The 21,190-nt window shown below is 33.1% G+C and overlaps 1 protein-coding gene and 2 pseudogenes across 1 annotated transcript; all 3 read right to left on the reverse strand.

Annotated features, from left to right (window-relative positions):
* Nucleotides 1-1,771: 1,771 nt before the first annotated feature.
* Nucleotides 1,772-4,468, reverse strand: LOC116130558 (annotated as a pseudogene).
* A 5,579-nt stretch (nt 4,469-10,047) lies between these two features.
* On the reverse strand, nt 10,048-12,560 carry LOC116130560 (annotated as a pseudogene).
* A 2,575-nt stretch (nt 12,561-15,135) lies between these two features.
* On the reverse strand, nt 15,136-19,049 carry LOC116130606 ((-)-kolavenyl diphosphate synthase TPS28, chloroplastic-like). The gene is made up of 12 exons (XM_031416329.1): nt 18,763-19,049; nt 18,484-18,667; nt 18,116-18,330; nt 17,902-18,022; nt 17,689-17,801; nt 17,368-17,594; nt 16,975-17,090; nt 16,715-16,813; nt 16,368-16,616; nt 16,053-16,176; nt 15,603-15,800; nt 15,136-15,403 (listed from the first exon to the last, which is right to left on the reverse strand). Exons 1-12 carry the CDS (start codon nt 19,016-19,018, stop codon nt 15,170-15,172), a joined length of 2,136 nt encoding a protein of 711 aa, XP_031272189.1. The 5' UTR covers nt 19,019-19,049; the 3' UTR covers nt 15,136-15,169.
* Between the last annotated feature and the right edge of the window lie 2,141 nt (nt 19,050-21,190).

Genomic DNA, 21,190 nt, shown 5'->3' on the forward strand with positions numbered 1-21,190 from the left:
TGCTTGACATTAGAGTCGATATCATCTGAGGAATGTTGGAGCACTAACTGCACAAGCTCTTGCATTTCGGACTCAATTTGTAAGTTCGTGATGCTATCACTGTTGTCATTATGGCTACCACTGTCACGTACCTGAAACAAAATTATAAAATAAATAAATTTGAATGAAGAACGAGGAGGTGTAAATCGAATGTAATTTATCACAACCGACTCTTTTGATATTCTAGTTGATGACAACATGATCAGCTATCAGTTTAAGCTTTCTAATAAATCTGAGAGCCATTTTAAAAATCCTGGAGAAGGAGTTTCTGATTATGTTTGAGACACATCAATTTATATGACTACTTATATACAAGTAATATAGTTAAATTAAATTAATCACATTAAGGAAGGTCCAAGAATCATTTGAATTTTCCTATATTAGCCTAAAAGATTGCCCCTCTGATCAGTAGATTAAATTGAAAAAATATCAGATTTAGGAATTGGGAGTAACCAAAGAACAATTCAACACAGGAGAACTTTTAAGATTTGTGTATGGCTAATTTTTGAGTGGAAAAAGGGGCAAAGATTAATTGAATGATTTGAGAATGTTTTCGGGTCTGTCAGATGAGACATATTGTGCTATTAGGTAGAAGCAAACCTTCCTTGGAAATAGAGGCAATGAAAACGCTAAATAGAAATTACGTACGTGTAACAAAAGAGATAACGAATCAGCATTTTGTCCTTGTTTAGGTTATTATATTGATGTCTCTCAAACTGACCTTTTGCTTCTGGTAATTACCAAGTTTATAGCAAATTCTGTTGGTGAGTTCTGTGAGTCGCCTGTACTGAGGATGATGCAACAGTTCATCTGAGAACGGATGGCCACCAATTAGATTTATTGTGTGTACAAGTAACTCTGCTTCTTCTTGATGTCTATCTCCTTCCTCTTGCCACCTCAACAGCCATTTTTCCCACTATATTAAATTTCGAAGAAAAGAAACAAAAAAAGTTAGCACATCGAAATGAGTTTTCTGGGTTGTGGGCAAAATCCTTTGCTTTGGTTTTGGCGGCTGAATGAAATTTAGTTTGTTTCAAGAAAAGTAACTCTTCATGTTTTATACATGGTACTAGCTTGAAATCAGGATAATACACCACGTTAATAACTCAGCCTAATTTTGAACATCAAATTGTGCATTTTTTGAATTACTTACAGCTTGATGTAAATGGTGGCTAATGTCTCGACCTTGCACAGCCAGAGCGTCCTTTGAAAGGTGTTTCAGCGTCCTAAGAAAGATTCGAGTGAGTCCCTGTTCTATTTTGCCAGATCCCCACCTCCTGTATGCATGCCACAAAGCACATTTTAGTTAAGCCTTTTATTCTTAATTTATTGGAAACTTTTATATGCGGCACAAATCTTAAACTTGCATTTGGAGTTGAATACTTTTACTAATAACTATTCATGTTAATCCTAATGACTACTTACGGCTGGAATAAGTTGTTGACAGATCTTTCTTTTATATAGTTGCTTGCATTAATAGAGTGTCTAAATTCATCAACGAAGGTTCTCCTCTGCTCTCTAGAATGTTTTGTATTGTGAAAATAAGACGTGATTGTTTCCAACAAGACTGCAGTCTTAGCCCAACCAATTCGCTCCTGACATCTTTCTGGCTCATATATACTGGCTGCTGCTACAAAGTACGCTGAGAGAAGGCCTCTTCTGCTCACTCCTAAATTGTCAATCTTACATTCTGTGTACCACCTGTGTATCATAGCATGTTTCTTGAGGAAAATTAACATGATTTGAGTGTTGGAAAAAAAGGAATGTCAGATGTATATATATACCTTCGCATATTGTCCCATTCGGTCTGATGTAAAGCTTGGCAATTGTTGTAGTCTAATTTTGCAAGCTCAAGATAGATGTTATTGTTTACATACAACATCCTGTAGGGGTAATTACATAGCCATTAGAATATAAATCGAATCAATGAATTAATCGAGATGTTTAAGATTGTGTACGAGTACTGCACTAAGTCATTTGTGCACCCATTCAATAGTACTATTACACGTGTATTACCTTTAAAACTAATTAAATATGATTATGATTAATTAGAAGATAGAAAAATGAAATGCATCATATTGTGATCAGTGATCACACAAATGAACTAAGGAATGAACAAATAAAAGCATACCTATACAAGACTGGCTAATCATGATAAACAAAAGGTCTACTAAAAAATAAGAGGATGGCATATCGCTGTGTGTTGTAGCTAATCTATAACATTTTGAGCATGGTAGATTCGTGAACTAATAAGTTGGTTGCTTCTAATATTTCAGTTTATCGAAAACAAGGACTCTTGGTTGAAATCATGACAAATGAACTAAGGAATGAACAACCAAAACCATACCTATACAAGACTTTGGCTATCCAAACGTCATCTCCGGCGCCATATTGTTCAATGTACAGCCTCGCGTCAACTCTAGGCAAGCTTGCGTACCATGGAACCTCCAATGCGAACCTCACCTGTATTGTAATTGTTATTACATTAATTATTAGTCCTTCCTTTTTTTTTTTTTTTTTTTGACATATCCACAATTGATAGAATTCAGATGTCCGTAAGGTCAAATTATCTACCATGGTTTTAGATGAAATAAATGACTTTTTCCAACCCAAGGTTTGTCTTAATGACACTTTCCCACCCAAAAAGTTTCAAAATATCATTATCCCACCCAATTTTTATATTTCATTACTACCAAAAGCCGATTTCTACCGATTCCGATGACAAATTCTCTCTGTCACCACCATTTGAACCATTGATCTCCTCTCTACAAAGCCCCTCTCAGTCCGACATCTGATTTCTCGCCGATTGCCAACTATCGCAAAACTAGGGTTTATTGTTCTTCGTTGATTCTTAGCTGATTTCAACCATGAATATTCAATCGATCATCACCATTTGATCCATGCATCCACTCTACGAAAACTCTCTTATCTTAGCTCCTAGTAACTCGTTGAACGTTGGCTAAGAAAGTAAAGTGTATTTTTGCTATTAACAGAATACAAACGTTGGGTGGGAAAGTGACATTTTTAAACTTTTTGGGTGGAAAAGTGTCATTAAGGCAAACCTTGGGTGGAAAAAAGTTGTTTACTCTTTTAGATATTATATCAATTCTATTAATTAGAAAGGTTATTTTATCTCTGGGATCTTAATGTGGGTGTGTGTGTATATATATATATGAATTGTAATTTGTAAGAGAGTGAGTTATATAATCTTTAAATAGTGTTTGTATAATGTTATTAAATAGTGCTAAGGTATCATGCAGCGCCCTAATTACAAAAGCAAGCAGTAAAAAATAACATGTGTTTTGTAAGGGTTAATATTTCTCAATACCCTTCCAATTAGAAAAAATACCAGACGGCGTGGATGGTCAATTAATAAAATCAATATATGCATTTCAATAACAAAAATAACTTAAGCTTCACTTTTATATGGGTTAAACTTTCTCAATACCCTCCAGTTTAGAAATAAATTTGGTGGATTGACAATTAAGGGTAAATTAATAAAATCATTAATGCCTCTTAATAACAAATAGCTGAGCCTTCATTTTTTTTTTTTTTTTTTTTTTTTAATAAATAGAGAAAAGAAGTTTATAGACATTGCTCCGTACCTCACCAGGCAAGTCCTTAGCTATAATCCATTTATCTAGGAGCTTATTAGCCACCAGTTTTTCTCTTAAAAATTTTGCTGAAAATTGCTTGGCATTCTCAGGATCTTCTCTCCAGGGAATCGCACCTGAGACGCCCGATACAAGTTTATATAGGTGTAACAGCCTCGGTAGATTGCCCATAATAGCAGAAGAACTCACCGCCCTTCTCAAAATGCTGAAAAACATCTGTCCCAAAAAATAACAGGATCACCATAATTTATGCAACAAAATAACGTACTTGTCAGAGATTTAAATTGAGTTCCTTAAACTGACCAGCAGAAACCTCATAACCATGTAATCTTAATAGTCTAAAGCCCATGGATGTATCATCAATATCATGAACCCTGCCATTTCTTCCCGAAGAATACCCTCTTCGTCCATTCTGAAATTTAATTAATGAATTAGTACTCTTTAGGAGAAGAAATTAAACTCCTTTTCATAGATGGGCTGTTTAGTAACTTTAAAAAAATAAAATTGTAAATAATACGTACCTATAAACATATTCCGTACATTCTTTAAATTGTGCTGAAAATATCTTGAAATTCCGAGACGCTGCAAGCGATCCACAACCCAAAGACGTTCGAACAGGTCAACTGGGTATACTTTGGTACTAAATTGGAGTAAATCCATAAAAATTCTTTAGAACCGCTAATTATGGAAATTGAAGGAGAAATTGAGATTTCTAGTCGAGAATTGACAAAGCGCGTCTTTATATATACCTCCACCTTGAATCTTTGAACAACTTTTGTTAAAAATTTCAAGCAATTTTGATCTTTAGTTTGCATGAACGCATAGGCATGGAGGATAAAGAGAAGAAAATGCCCCATCTTGGAATTGCAATTTTAGAAGCTTTTCCCAGTTGAACTAAGGTCTGGCATTCCTTCCAAGCTATGAAGTAATATTGTCGGTACATTGTGCATTATGTCCTTGGGTATCCTATTTCACGCGCACACGATTGGTTTAATAACCACAAATTACAGTATAATGGTAAAAATAAATAAAATAAAAATTCAGAACTAGATAAATTCATAACTTATTGACTCTTATTATGATTGATGTGGTACTCAGTCCTCACTTGAGAAGAAAAAAGAACAAAAAAAAAAAAAATTTGAAAATTGAAAAATTGTTAAGATGAACGTTTGAAATTTTATACCTTTTGAGCTTTAATTTCTTCTTCGCATAGATACTTGCAAGACAGGAGAGTGATCGGGTACTTCAATTTCTAAACTGCGAGCTTTTTCTAGAAGTGAAGGTAAAACAATTTCAAAGCCGCTAGGCATGTCTCATCATTCTCATTTTCGAGCTTGGATATGTTTCCTTGAAAAATGACAACCCTAGAGCCATGACAAAAGGTTGACTTGATTCATGTAAGTCTTTAGGAAGAGATCCTTTAGACTAAGTAATATATATATATATATGCTTGTTTCTATATACCTTTTTCAAACTTATCGTGATGTATATTCCATGTCTTTGTGCTACAACACAAGCAAGGTGCTGATTAAGCGATCATAAGTGAAAATATATCAGCATCACCCCATGAACCATCTGGGAGTTGATTATTTGCAATCCATTGAAGGGTTTTGGGAATTGAGGGGCACCACTGCCTTGAATATCTTCAATAAGAGCAACCCATGCAGTGTCATAAGCGGATATGCTTATTTCTCCATCGTTCAGAACTTACATGGATCTTATAATATGGACGCGTTCCTTGATCTCATTTGGTAGAGAAGCCTTAGGAAAAAACAAATCAAATTAATATTTCCCACAAGTGATGGCTGATGGTGCAATGGAAAATGGGTTTGTGATGGAGCTGAGAGAGTTGAAGGAGATATTTCTAGGTTGTATGAGTTTTTTTTTTTTTGCTGTAATTGTTAAACAAAGTGAAAGGTGATTATATATATATCCTAGCATTTGATTTAAATCATTAACTTCTATTATGAATAAATCCAAAGATAAATCCTAGCATTGATTAAAATGTTGATTGTCGTGTGAGACGTTTGTGTAATTATGGGTAGGCCGTTTTTCCTTTTATTGGTGGCTTGAGTCAAACATATTTATCCTTCAAAAGCTAGATTTGAATTTCACTACCATTAATATTTTATATGAAGTTTTAGTCTTTTAGATGTTATAATTGAAAATTCCACTGACTCTACTCTGATCCACCTTATTAACAAATTTATTAAAGAGCCAACCTTCTTTCTAAGGCCAGGATTTCCAAGTTCTAAGGCTAATATACTTTGATGGTGGCAGATTTTCACTTGTAACTGGGAGCAGCTAATTAATTGAATTTCATATATAATTATAGCAACTAAAGCAGTTGTATTAACACACAAGTTGAAACAAAAAGCAATAACCCATTTTTTCTTTTCTTTTTTTTTAAGTTCACGATGAAAAAAAAAATTGTCGTACTCAATAACCTTAAAGCGTCCTCTTCAATGTCAGCCACTGGTAGTAGGTCATTGTGCAACACATCTGCATATTCTTGTTGAAGAGAAATTTTATTAAATATACAATAATACTTGTACTATCTGAGATATGTTTCAATGTATTTATGCAGTATTAATGAACTTTCGATGTAAGATCCGTTACTACATCTTACCTTGGATGTGATTTTCCGATGAGAACTACTGTTACTGCATCTTGGGCAAACGTCGGAGTGAACTCGTTTGCCTTCAAGGCGGACGGCCAAACCCTACAATAATAAAATGAGACAACAGATTATCAATTGTTTAGAAGGAATACACACCACGCCGCCTCATCATGAAATATAAAGCTTATGTAAAAGCGAAAATGAAACTCAAAATAAATATGTATATATATGTGTGTGTGTGTGTATTCTTTCTTTCCTTCTTCTTCTTTGATTTTACGTGTGTGTATTCTTTACTCTCCACTGTTGTATGTCCATGCATCAAGGCATCGGTTTGAAAAGGAAACAAAAGGATCAACAGAAGAACTTACTCGGAAAAAGAGAGGCTTTGAGGGATGATATTGACGTTAGAGAGAGTTGAAGATCGCGGTGTGCCGCAACGACTGAGGAAGGCCAATTAAAGATTGGAGAATTGGGAAGCCATGTTGAAATAATGTTTTCTTTTGCTTTGTAGAGGAATATATTCACAGGCCAAGGCATATATAGAGTGTATATATGTTAGTGATACAGAGAATCAATGATTTCATATTATGTAAAATTTAATTTAAAAAGAAATTAATTCTGTTATTAACCAAAATATATTGGTCATAACATTAATTTAATTAGCAAATACGTGTTTGAGGCATGCAGTAATTGAATTTATCAGCTGTAATAAACTCATGCTGGTTCATTATTGTAATAGATATCTGATAGTCAAATTAGTAAAAAAAAAAAAAAATATGTGTTTGTTTTATTATTCAAATTACTATCCTATCTGATCCTATTCAAAATACATATTTGTTTCAATATTTTCAAATCCATCATATTCTATTCAACTCAAATATTTAATTTTTTTAACCTCCTAAGTTTGTTATTAACTAAACACCCCTACAATAAAAGTTTATAAATTGACAAAAACCACCCCGCCCACATATTCTCGATAGCCGACTACCACCATCGAAAGGTGGCTAAAATTTAAAATGGCGCACGACTGGCTGGATGTGGCTAGCCCTGCGTCAATCTGGTCTTTTCTGGCCAGATCTAACCGAAAAAATGTCAAATCTCCAACCAAAGATCTAGCTATTGAGGTCATATCTGATCACATTTGGTCGTCAACGACGCATGCACAACCAAGATATAGCCGTCGTCAACGACAGATGAAAGGCTAAATCGGCACACTACTGACCAGATCCAATTGCTTGTTGTGCCATTCTGACGACTTTCGCCACCGTTCGATAGGTGGCTGGCTGCCGACATTTAATGGTGGATGACGATGTTTTTGTTAATTTTAAAACTTTTCTTTTGTAAGGAGTGTTTAGCTAATTACACAAATAGAGATTAAAAATAATCTAATATTTTCAAAAAAAAATTTCCAAATTTATATAACACATTTTCAATTAAATCATATTCTCACATAACAACTCAACTCAACCTATTCAAAATACTATTATAATACTCTACCAAAGCCTAAACTTTAATTATTCATACAACTTAAAGAGCCCTCAGTCATAATTCAATTAATAATGCGTTGGTTCAAAAAATAATAATAAAAAATAAAGCATAATTTATTTTTTTAATTAACAATGAGATGGTTTCATATTTTAAACAAGAACCCATACTGTATTTGAACTCAGAAGTCATAGATGCTTTCTTCCAACGACAAAATTGTTCTTCGCAATAATCAACAAAAGATTTGATTTCTGTCTTGAATTAATTTCTCACTTAGCCAAAAAAATAATAATAATTTACTCCAAACCTGATTTCTGGCACACTAAACGATTAGCTTATCTGCTATTCTGCTTAATGACAGATTCTCAACACAAAAGGTGCTTTAATTGGAAACACTTTTATCATTACATGTATCATATCGCTGAGGCCCATCTCAACCACCAACCAAAATAATCATTAAAAGTGATTTTGCCCTACCAAATTTATCGTATCTCCTACTTTAGATCAATATGTTTAACTTTCACTTCATTATGATTCCAATTCCCGCTCTTATCACGACCACGTTATTTTTATTTCATTGTTTTAGTGTGAATAATGAATAAGCACATGAAATTTGCATCATCAGCTAATAATATGACGGACTATCATCATGTAGTGCTTTTCCTTTTTACTGTTTTAACTTCTGCCGACTTTGAATAATTTCCATTTCCTAATTAAGCATTGGAATGTTGCATTTGATACTTTTACTATTAATTTTGTGGAGGAATCAAGAACCGACCTGTTTCAGGAACACTTCAAACCACATTCCCATTTGTCTTGGCCCAAAAATAATCCAGGAACATTAAGTTGTTAGAGCGATAATCCCATCAAAGGAAGTCAATGGTTTGATCCGAAGATATACTCACTGTGTTCCTATAATTAACTTTCACATTAATTTTGACAGAAGTGTAGACAATTCAATCCACTCTCTCAAACAGTACTTTGTCAATGTGAAGGTTAATAGTCTCGGTATTACAGTAAGCAGTATAATAAAAACTCTTTGCCACTCAAAATGTATGCTTAACATTAGAGTCATGTCGTCTGAGGAAAGTTTGAGCACTAACTGCAGAAGTTCTTGCATTTCAGACTCTATCTGTAACATTCTGATGCTCGTTATTATCATTATTGCTACCATTGTCATGTACCTGAAACAAATTAAAGCTAATTAAATTTAATAGAGAAAGAGGAGGTCTTAATAGATTTAATCTATGTACAAGCAAACCTTACTAAGAATGGATGCAATGAAAGGCTAAATAGAAAATATAAGAGTGCAACAAAATCTTGTAAGAGATGGGCAATTAGCAATTTGTCCTTATTTAGTTTTATAAGTCTCTAAGACTGACCTTTTGCTTCTTTAATGACAAGTTTGCTGCAAATTCGGTTGGTGAGGTCTGAGAGTTGCCTATACTGAGGATGATGCAACAGTCTCTAAGAACAGCGTTCAGCAATTATATTTATTGTGTTAACAGTAATTCTGCTTCTCCTTGATGCATATCCCCATTCTGATCTTGCCACTTTATCAGCCACTTTTCCCACTGTATATATATATATAGAGAGAGAGAGAGAGAGAGATAAACAGAAGAGTTAACACATTAGGATGAGTTTCTGGGTAGTGGGCATAACCGATTACATTGGTTTGGCGGTTGAATGAACTTTGGTTCGTTTCAAGAAAAATGTTTGTTCATGTTTTAAGCTTCAATTCAAGATCATAAAGAATCTAAGAATTCATAGTGATTGAAAATTTTGAACATCAAATTGTGCAATAAATGAATTACTTACAGCCTGATGTAAATGGTGGCTAATGTCTCGACCTTGATTCACTAGTGCGTCCAATGAAAGGGGTCAAGCGTCCAAGCAAGATCCGAGTGAACCTCTGTTCTATTATATCCGATTCCAACCTCCTGTATGTCAGAAATCACATTTCAAGCAACTTTCAATGTAAATTTATTGAAAATTGTATAGGGACACAAATCTTAAACCCGCATTAGGAGTAAATTTCTCTAATAATTGCTAATCACGAATTTAGTGAAATCTTAAATCTAAATAGTTCATCACGTTAATTCCAATGATTACTTACAGCTGGGACAAGTTGTTGATAGAAATACAGTTTCTAAATTCATCAACGAAGCTTCCCTCTTTTCTCTAGATGTTTGTATTGTGAAAATAAGAAGTGATTGTCTCCAACAAGACTGCAGTCTTAGCCCAACCATTCGCGCTTGCCATTTTTCTGGCTCATATATACTGCTGCTGCTACAAAGTAGCCAAGAGAATGGCTCTTCGGCTAGTTCCGAATTGTCAGCTTCCATTCTGTGTACCACCTGTATATCATAGCATTTTTTTTTGAGGAAAATTAACATGATTTGAGTTGTTGGAAAAAGGAATATCATATGTATATATATACCTTTGCATACTGTCCATCATCTGATGTCGTGCTTGGCAATTGTTGTAGTCTAATTTCGCAAGCTCAAGATAGATGTTATTGTTGACGTAGGGCATCCTGTAGGGTAATCATATAGCCATTATAATAAATTAAATCATTGAATTAATCAGGATGCTCCTCTCAATAATACATCGCACATATGCATTAACAAATAAAGATTCTCGTTAAAATCAAGACAAATGAAATAAGGGATAAAGAAATAAAAGATAGACCTGTAAAAGTCTTGCCAATCCAATGTCATCTTCACCACCATTTGTTCTATGTAAAGTCTGCCTCGCACTCTAGGTAAGCTTGCATACCATGGAACCTTCAATGCAAAGTTAACCTGTTATTATCAATTATTAATGTCTGATATATATATATATATAATTGATAGAATTAATTAATATCCTAAGGTGTCCAATAAGTTGTCATGATATAAGATATTATATTAATTATATTAATTAAAATGGATTAAGTTAATTAAATTAGTAATATATTTTTAAAGTAATAAGTGTATTGATACGAAAACATTACCCTTTAATAACAAAAATAGTTTAAGGCTGCACTTCTAAATATAACAGAAAAAATGAAAGTTTACACACATTTGCCTCCGCACGTACCTCACCAGGCAAGTCCTTGGTTATAATCCATTTATCTAGGAGCTCATTAGCTGCCAGTTTTTCTCTTAAAAATTTTGCTGAAAACTGCTTGGCGTTCTCAAGGATTTTCTCTCCAGGGAATAGCACCTGAGAAGCCCGAAACAGGTTGAATATTCCAGTAACAGCCTGGGTAGATTGCCCACCAAAGCAGAAGAACTCACCGCCCTTCTCAAAATTCTGAAAAACATCTTGTCAATGAAAGAACAATAAGACCACGATAATCTATGCAACACAATATTGTACTAATTTCAGATAACTTTTTATTTAATTTCCTAAACTTACCAGCAGAAAGCTCATAGCCATGTAATCTTAGCAGTCTAAATCCCATGGCTGTGTCATCAATATCTTGAACCCTGCTATTTCTTGCCCAGGAAATACCCTCTTCAGTACAATATCTGAAATTTAATTAAGTACCCTTTAGCAGAAGGAATTTCCTTTTCATAGATGGGTTGCAATTATAGTAAAAGAATTACTTCTTTTGCGAATAATATGTACCTGTAAACATAATCCATACATTCTTTCAACTCCGGTTGGAAATATCTTAAAATTCCCAGCCGCTGCAAGCGATCCACCACCCATAGATGTTCGAACAAGTCAACTGGGTATGTGCTCGGTACTAAATTAAAGTACATCGATCAAAATTACTTAGAAACCAGACATGTATGGAAAGTAATTTCAAGTCAATAATTGACAAAGGACTTTTCTATACCTCCGGTATTGAATCTTTGGACAACTTTTGTTAAAAATTTCAAGCAATTTTCATTTTTAGTCTGCATGAATGCATAGGTAGTGGAGGATAAAGAGAACAAAAATGAACCATCTTGGAATTGCAATTTTAGAAGCTTTTCCCAGTTCAGGTCTTGCATTCCTTCCAAGCTATGCAATAGTGTTGTCGGTACATTGTGCATTGTGTCCTTGGGTACCTATTCACGCGTACACGATTGTTTAATAACCACAAATTACAGTATAATGGTAAAAATAAATAAAAAATATTCAGAACTAAGTAAATTCATTACTTATTGACTCTTATATGATTGATGTGGTATCCTCAGTCCTCACTTGAGAAGAAAAAAACAAAAAAAAAATATTGTGAAAAATTGTTAAGATACGTTTGAAAGTTTTATACCTTTTGAGCTTAATTTCTTCTTCGCATAGATATCTTGCAAGACAGGAGAGTGATCGGGTACTTCAATTTCTAAACTGCGAGCTTTTTCTAGAAGTGAAGGTAAAACAATTTCAAAGCCGCAGGCATGTCGCACATTCTCATTTTCGACTTGGATATGTTTTCCTTGAAAAATGAAACCCTAGAGCCATGACAAAAGGTTGACGTGATTCATGTAAGTCTTTAGGAAGAGATCCTTAGACTAAATAATATATATATAATGCTTGTTTCTATATACCTTTTTCACACTTATCGTGATGTATATTCCATGTCTTTAGTGCAACACAAGCAAGGTGCTGATTAAGCGATCATAAGCTGAAAATATATCACATCACCCCGAAACCATCTGGGAGTTGATTATTTGCAATCCATTGAAGGGTTGATGGGAATTGAGGGGCACCACTGCCTTGAATATCTTCAATAAGAGCAACCCTGCAGTGTCATAAGCGGATATGCTATTTTCTCCATCGTTCAGGGAACTTAACGGGATCTTAAATATGGACGCGTTCCTTGATCTCATTTGGTAAGAAGCCTTGAAGAAAAACAAATCAAATTATATTTCCCACTATGATCTGATGGTGCAATGGAAATGGGTTTGTGATGGCTGAGAGTTAAGGAGATGTTTTCTATGTTGTATGAGTTTTTTTTTTTGCTGTAATTTGTTAAACAAAGTGAAAGTGATTATAATATATCCTAGCATTTGATTTAAATCATTAACTTCTATTAATATGAATAAATCCAAAATAAATCCTGCATTTGATTAAAATGTTGATTGTCGTGTAGACGTTTGTGGTAATTATGGGTGGAGGCCTTTTCCTTTTATCGGTGGCTTGGAGTCAAACAATATTATCCTTCAAAAAGCATAGATTTGGAATTTCACTAGCATTAATATTTTATATGAAGTTTTAGTCTTTTAGATGTTATAATTGAAAATTCCACTGACTCTACTCTGATCCACCTTATTAACAAATTTATTAAAGAGCCAACCTTCTTTCTAAGGCCAGGATTTCCAAGTTCTAAGGCTAATATACTTTGATGGTGGCAGATTTTCACTTGTAACTGGGAGCAGCCAATTAATTAAATTTCATATATATAATTATAGCAACTAAATGCAGTTGTATTAACACACAAGAATTGAAACAAAAGCAATAAACCATATTTTTCAGTTTTTTTTTTTTTTTTTTTTTTTTTGAGTTCACGATGAAAAAAAAAAAATTTGTTGTACTCAAATAACCTTAAGAGCGTCCTCTTCAATGTCAGCCACTGGTAGTAGGTCATTGTGCAACACATCTGCATATTCTTGAAGATAAAATTTTATTAAATAGACAATAATACTTGTACCATCTGAGAAATATGTTATCAATGTATTTATGCAGTATTAATGAACTTCGATGTAAGATCCGTTACTACATCTTACCTTGGATGTGATTTTCCGATGAAGAACTACTGTTACTGCATCTTGGGCAAACGTCGGAGTGAACTCGTTTGCCTTCAAGGCGGGACGGCCAAACACCTACAATAGATAAAAATGAGACAAAGATTATTAATTGTTTAGAAGGAATACACAATGCCGCCATCATCATGAAATATAAAGCATGATAGTAAAAGCGAATATATATATATATGTGTGTGTGCGTGTGTGTGTATTCTTTCTTTCCTTCTTCTTCTTTAATTTTACGTTTGTGTATTCTTGACTCTCCATTGTTGTATGTCCATGCATCAAGGCATCGGTTGAAAAGGAAAGAAAAAGGATCAACAGAAGAACTTACTCGAGAAAAAGAGAGGCTTTGAGGGATGATATTTGACGTTAGAGAAAGTTGAAGATCGCGGTGTGCCGCGAACGACTGGAGAAAGGCCAATTAAGAGATTGGAGAATTGGGAAGCCATGTTGAAATATATGTTTTCTTTTGCTTTGTAGAGGAAAATATATTCACAGGCCAAAGCATATATAGAGTGTATATATGTTGGTGATACAGTGAACCAATGATTTCATATTATGTAAAATTTAATTTGAAAAAGAAAATTAATTACTGTTTATTAACCAAAATATATTGGTCATAACATTAATTTAATTATCATATACGTGTTTGAGGCATGCAGTAATTGAATTTATCAGCTGTAAATAAAACTCATGCTGGTTCATTATTGTAGTAGAGATGTGATAGTCAAATTTTATAATAACAAATTATTGTGTTTCTTTTATTATAAAGAGCCCTCAGTCATAATTTTCAATTAATAATGCGTTGGTTTGCAAAAGAAATAATAATAATAAAGCATAAAGCATAAAGCATAATTTATTTGTTTTAATTAACAATAAGATGGTTTCATATTTTAAACAAGAACCCATACGGTATTTGAACTCAGAAGTCATAGATGCTTTCTTCCAACGACAAAATTGTTCTTCGCAATAATCAACAGAAAATTTGATTGTGTTCTTGAAATTAATTTACTCACTTAGCCAAAAAAAAAAAAAAAAATCAATTTACTCCAAACCTGATTTCTGGCAACACTAAGCGATTAGCTTATCTGCTATTCTGCTTAATGACGAGATTCTCAACACAAGAGGTGCTTTAATTAGAAACACTTTTTGTCAGTTACATGTATCATGTATGCTGAGGCCCATCTCAACCATCAACCAAATTAATAATTAAAAAGTGATTTTTAGCCCTACCAAATTTATCGTGTCTCCTAGTTTTAGATATTTTTAAATCCCACCAAATTGATCAATATGATTAACTTTCACTTCATTATGATTCCAATTCCCGCTCTTATCACGACCACATTATTTTTATTTTCATTGTTTTAGTGTGATTAGTGAACACTATCATCATGCATGTGCTTTTCCTTTTTACTGTTTTAACTTCTGCTGACTTTGGGATTATTTCCTATTTCCTAATTAAGCAATTGGAATCAAGAACCGACCTGTTTCAGGAACACTTCATTATGGTACCCAATTCCCATTTGTCTTGGCAAAAATAATCCAGGGAACATTAAGTTAGAGCGATAATCCCATCAAAGGAAGTCAATGGTTTGATCTCGAAGATATACTCACTGTGTTACTATAAATGAAAGCGAGTTTCAATATTATTTCCCTTTCACATTAATTTTGATAGAAGTGTAGATAGAGATTCAATCCACTCTCTCAAACAGTACTTTGTCAATGTCAAAGTTAATAGTCTCGGTATTACAGTAAGCAGTATAATAAAAACTCTTTGCCACTATCAGAAATGTATGCTTAACATTAGAGTCAATGTCGTCTGAGGAATGTTTGAGCACTAACTGCAGAAGTTCTTGCATTTCAGACTCTATCTGTAACATTCTGATGCTATCGTTATTATCATTATTGCTACCATTGTCATGTACCTGAAACAAAATTAGAAGCTAATTAAATTTGAATAGAGAAAGGGGAGGTCTTAATAGATTTAATGCTAAGCAAACCTTACTAAGAATGGATGCAATGAAAGGCTAAATAGAAAATATAAGAGTGCAACAAAATCTTGTAAGAGATGGCGAATTAGCAATTTGTCCTTATTTAGTTTATATTGATGTCTCTAAGACTGGCCTTTTGCTTCTGGTAATGACCAAGTTTGCTGCAAATTCGGTTGGTGAGGTCTGAGAGTTGCCTATACTGAGGATGATGCAACAGCTCCTCTAAGAACCAGCGGCCAGCAATTATATTTATTGTGTTTACAAGTAACTCTGCTTCTCCTTGATGCATATCCCCATTCTGATCTTGCCACTTTATCAGCCACTTTTCCCACTGTATATATATATATATAGAGAGAGAGAGAGAGAGAGAGAGAAGAAACAGAAGAGTTAACACATTAGGATGAGTTTCTGGGTAGTGGGCAGAACCGATTACATTGGTTTTGGCGGTTGAATGAACTTTGGTTCGTTTCAAGAAAAATGTTTGTTCATGTTTTAAGCTTCAATTCAAGATCATAAAGAATCTAAGAATTCAGAGTGATCGAAAATTTTGAACATCAAATTGTGCAATAAATGAATTACTTACAGCCTGATGTAAATGGTGGCTAATGTCTCGACCTTGATTCACTAGTGCGTCCAATGAAAGGTGGTCAAGCGTCCCAAGCAAGATCCGAGTGAACCTCTGTTCTATTATATCCGATTCCAACCTCCTGTATGTCAGAAATCACATTTCAAGCAACTTTCAATGGTGCCTTTCAATGTTAATTTATTGAAAATTGTATAGGGACACAAATCTTAAACCCGCATTAGGAGTAAATTCTCTTTAATAATTGCTAATCACGAATTTTAGTGAAATCTTAAATCTAAATAGTTCTTCACGTTAATTCCAATGATTACTTACAGCTGGGACAAGTTGTTGATAGAAATACAGTTTCTAAATTCATCAACGAAGGCTTCCCTCTTTTCTCTAGAATGTTTTGTATTGTGAAAATAAGAAGTGATTGTCTCCAACAAGACTGCAGTCTTAGCCCAACCAATTCGCGCTTGCCATTTTTCTGGCTCATATATACTGGCTGCTGCTACAAAGTACGCCAAGAGAAGGGCTCTTCGGCTAGTTCCGAAATTGTCAAGCTTCCATTCTTTGTACCACCTGTATATCATAGCATGTTTTTTTGAGGAAAATTAACATGATTTGAGTTGTTAGAAGAAAGGAATATCATATGTATATATATATATATATATATATACCTTTGCATACTGTCCCATTCAATCTGATGTCGTGCTTGGCAATTGTTGTAGTCTAATTTCGCAAGCTCAAGATAGATGTTATTGTTGACGTAGGGCATCCTGTAGGGTAATCATATAGCCATTAGTATATAAATTAAATCATTGAATTAATCAGGATGCGTCCTCTCAATAATACTATCGGACATATGCATTAACAAATAAAGATTCTTGGTTAAAATCAAGACAAATGAAATAAGGGATAAAGAAATAAAAGAATAAACCTGTAAAAAGTCTTGCCAATCCAAATGTCATCTTCACCGCCATATTGTTCTATGTAAAGTCTCGCCTCCACTCTAGGCAAGCTTGCATACCATGGAACCTTCAATGCGAAGCTCACCTGTTATTATCAATTATTAAATGGTCTGATATACATATATACAATTGAAAGAATTAATTAATATCCGTAAAGTGTCAAATAATCTGTTATGATATAAGATATTATATTAATTATATTAATTAAAATGGATTAAGTTAATTAAATTAGTAATATATTTTTAAAGTAATAAGTGTATTGATACGAAAACATTACCCTTTAATAACAAAAATAGTTTAAGGCTGCACTTCTAAATATAACAGAAAAAATGAAAGTTTACACACATTGCCTCCGCACGTACCTCACCAGGCAAGTCCTTGGTTATAATCCATTTATCTAGGAGCTCATTAGCTGCCAGTTTTTCTCTTAAAAATTTTGCTGAAAACTGCTTGGCGTTCTCAAGGATTTTCTCTCCAGGGAATAGCACCTGAGAAGCCCGAAACAGGTTGAATATTCCAGTAACAGCCTGGGTAGATTGCCCACCAAAGCAGAAGAACTCACCGCCCTTCTCAAAATTCTGAAAAACATCTGGTCAATGAAAGAACAATAAGACCACGATAATCTATGCAACACAATATTGTACTAATTTCAGAGAACTTTTTATTTAATTTCCTAAACTTACCAGCAGAAACCTCATAGCCATGTAATCTTAGCAGTCTAAATCCCATGGCTGTGTCATCAATATCTTGAACCCTGCTATTTCTTGCCCAGGAAATACCCTCTTCAGTCCAATATCTGAAATTTAATTAAGTACCCTTTAGCAGAAGGAATTTCCTTTTCATAGATGGGTTGCAATTATAGTAAAAGAATTACTTCTTTAGCGAATAATATGTACCTGTAAACGTAATCCATAAATTCTTTCAACTCCGGTTGGAAATATCTTAAAATTCCCAGTCGCTGCAAGCGATCCACCACCCATAGATGTTCGAACAAGTCAACTGGGTATGTGGTCGGTACTAAATTGAAGTACATCGATCAAGATTATTTAGAAACTAGACATGTATGGAAAGTAATTTCAAGTCAATAATTGACAAAGGACTTTTCTATACCTCCGGTATTGAATCTTTGGACAACTTTTGTTAAAAATTTCAAGCAATTTTCATTTTTCGTCTGCATGAATGCATAGGCAGTGGAGGATAAAGAGAACAAAAATGAACCATCTTGGAATTGCAATTTTAGAAGCTTTTCCCAGTTCAGGTCTTGCATTCCTTCCAAGCTATGCAATAGTGTTGTCGGTACATTGTGCATTGTGTCCTTTGGTATCCTATTTCACATGTAAGTGATATGAGGATGATTACCCGAATATAATCTTAAATAACCAGCCATTTGGTGACTTAAATTATTAAACAACAACCCAGTGGACGAAAACTACGAAAAAATTGTCACTCACAATGAAAGTATTAAGTTAGAATCTAACCTTGTGAGCTTTAAATTTCTCTTCGCATGGATGTCTTGCAAGACAGGAGAGTGTTCAGGTACTTCAATTCCTAAACCGCGAGCTATTTCTAGAAGGGAAGGGAAAGCAATTTCAAAGCCGATAGGGATGTGCTCATCATTCTCATTTTCAAGCTTGGATATGTTGTCTTTGAAAAATGACAATCCTAAAACCATGATAAAGGTGACATATCGATATATTGTTAGTCTAACCATCAAGTATTTAAAAAAAAAAATACAAATCGCTTCTTTTTCTAGATAACTTTTTGACACTTTTCATGATCGATATTCCATGATTTTAGAGCTACAACACAAGCCAAGGTGTTGATTAAGCGATCGTGAGCAGAAAATATTTTAGCATCACCCCATGAGCCATCCGGGAGTTGATTATTGACAATCCATTGAAGGGCAGATGGGAATTGAGAAGCACCACTGCCTTGAGTATCTTCAATAAGAGCAACCCAGGCTGTGTCATAAGCCGAAATGCTTATTTCTCCATTGTTCATGGAACCCAACATGGATCTAACAATATGGATTCGTTCCTTGATCTCATTTGGTAAAGAAGCCTTTTCACACTAAACAAAGTAATCACATCAGTACATTATGTTTTAATCATTTTTTTTTTTTTTTTTTTTAACTAGAAAAGAAAAAAAAAAATGGTTAGTTTTGTGCTTAAATGACCTTAACTGCTTCCTCTTCAATGTCATCTTCCAAAATCTCAGTCTCATGCCACTTTATCACTGGTACTAAGCCATCTTGGATGAATATATATACAGACTAGTAATTTATAATTGCATGAATTAATAACTATCAACATTGTACCTTGGATGCGACCGGATTTAGAACTATTATTGTTACTGCATCTTGGACAAATGTAAATATTAATTCTGATCTTGTCTTCAAGCTCGGACGGCCGAACTCCTGTATAATAATTAAAATAGACACAAAAATTAATCTTATCAACTACTTTCTGTTTCTTTAGTTTCTTGGTGTATATATATATATATATATATATTGATTTGATATATGAATAATATGATATACACAATACATTATAGACTTTGTCCAATCTCTTTATGAAACTTACCACTTCTTTATTAAACTAACGTCCCATCTAAAACTAGAGTGTTACATAAAATATATGATTATTACCAAAAATCCTAAAATCAGAATATCAAATATATTCAAAAATTAAGATTAAAATATAAAAGAAATAAATGAATCTCAAATTATTTGCATTTAATTATTAAGTTATTATAAATATTTTACTAAAAATTTATTAAAATATCATTAATTAACGATTAAATATAGTCTTGATTAAAAAACTATTGAAAATATTTAAATGAATTTGACAAATTAATAATCCGATCATAAAAGCTTGAACGGTATTAATAAGTAGTGAAACTACAAAAACTATTGCTAAATATATTTTTCTTTTAATTAATTAGTTTCTTTTTTATCTTTTTCTTTTCCAGTTTGATATATACATAATTGTTTCAATAGAATGAAACACTTTACCAATGATTTTTTACAAATTGTTCGAGGGTTTTCTGAACGAACAAAAAAAAAAAAAAAAAAGCATTTTATTTATCTTAAAAAATGCATTTTATAGAAATATTACAAAGACACCCCTATAATAAACTTATAAAGTCCACCTTTAAAATGATATTTATTATTTCTTTAAAAAAAAACTCCCCAAATAAACGATTGTATATAGCAATTTTCTTATGTTCTTCAGTATATTAATTTTTATTATGTAATTATAAAGTATACTAGTTTTGTGATGGATTCTGACATGGTATCAAAATGATCTCTTTTGCACGATCTATCTACCAGTAAAACTTTTAAAAAGCCTATTATTATTTTAGATTATTTTTTTTTTTCATATTTTAAGTATTATCTTTCTTTCTCATTCTCTTGATTTATAAATGACAAAACATTTTATTTTTATTTTTATTTTTCCTGGTGTATTCATACCCTTGTATTCTATTTATCTAAACTTTCTTCGAATTTATACCTTACTCATATCTTAATTTAAGTCGATTTTTTAGACAAGCATTAGATTACTTTTTTCTTCTTCTTCTTCTTCTTCGATTTTACCTGTGCATGTGTGTATACACGTTACTCATGCATATCAAAATACCGTTAAACCATGTAAAAGAAAAATAGAAATACATTATACATACATATATATATGTATATATATATATATAAACAATCAACGTACAGAAGAACTTACTTGAGAAAAGGAGAGATTTTGGGGGAAGATAATTGACGTTAAAGAAATGAGATTGTGGCACACCGGAAACCACTGGAGAGAAGCCAACAAAAAGATTCGTAGAACCAGAAGCCATATTGATGTTTAATTTATTTTTGCTGTGAACAGAAAAATTAAAATAAATACATAGCCAAAGCTCCTATGTAAATATTTATATACAACCGACGAAGTGAACATTAGCTGCATGGAATGGAATCAGTCAAACTCTGGATTGTTGTCCCATGCATGCTTTGCCTCTCTTTCTCTCTCGCTCTTTCTTTTTCAATCTATTTTTAATTAACGATTATTTCAAGGTTTCAGGCAAGAACAATGATTCATAAAATAATTATTTGTGACTTTCTATTTACCCATTTTTTATTGTATTATATCAAAGATTGAAAACTTGTCTTAACATTTTAAATTAAAAAAATAA

The sequence above is a fragment of the Pistacia vera genome, unplaced genomic scaffold (assembly GCF_008641045.1).
Source record: "Pistacia vera cultivar Batoury unplaced genomic scaffold, PisVer_v2 Contig223, whole genome shotgun sequence".
Taxonomy (NCBI): domain Eukaryota; kingdom Viridiplantae; phylum Streptophyta; class Magnoliopsida; order Sapindales; family Anacardiaceae; genus Pistacia; species Pistacia vera.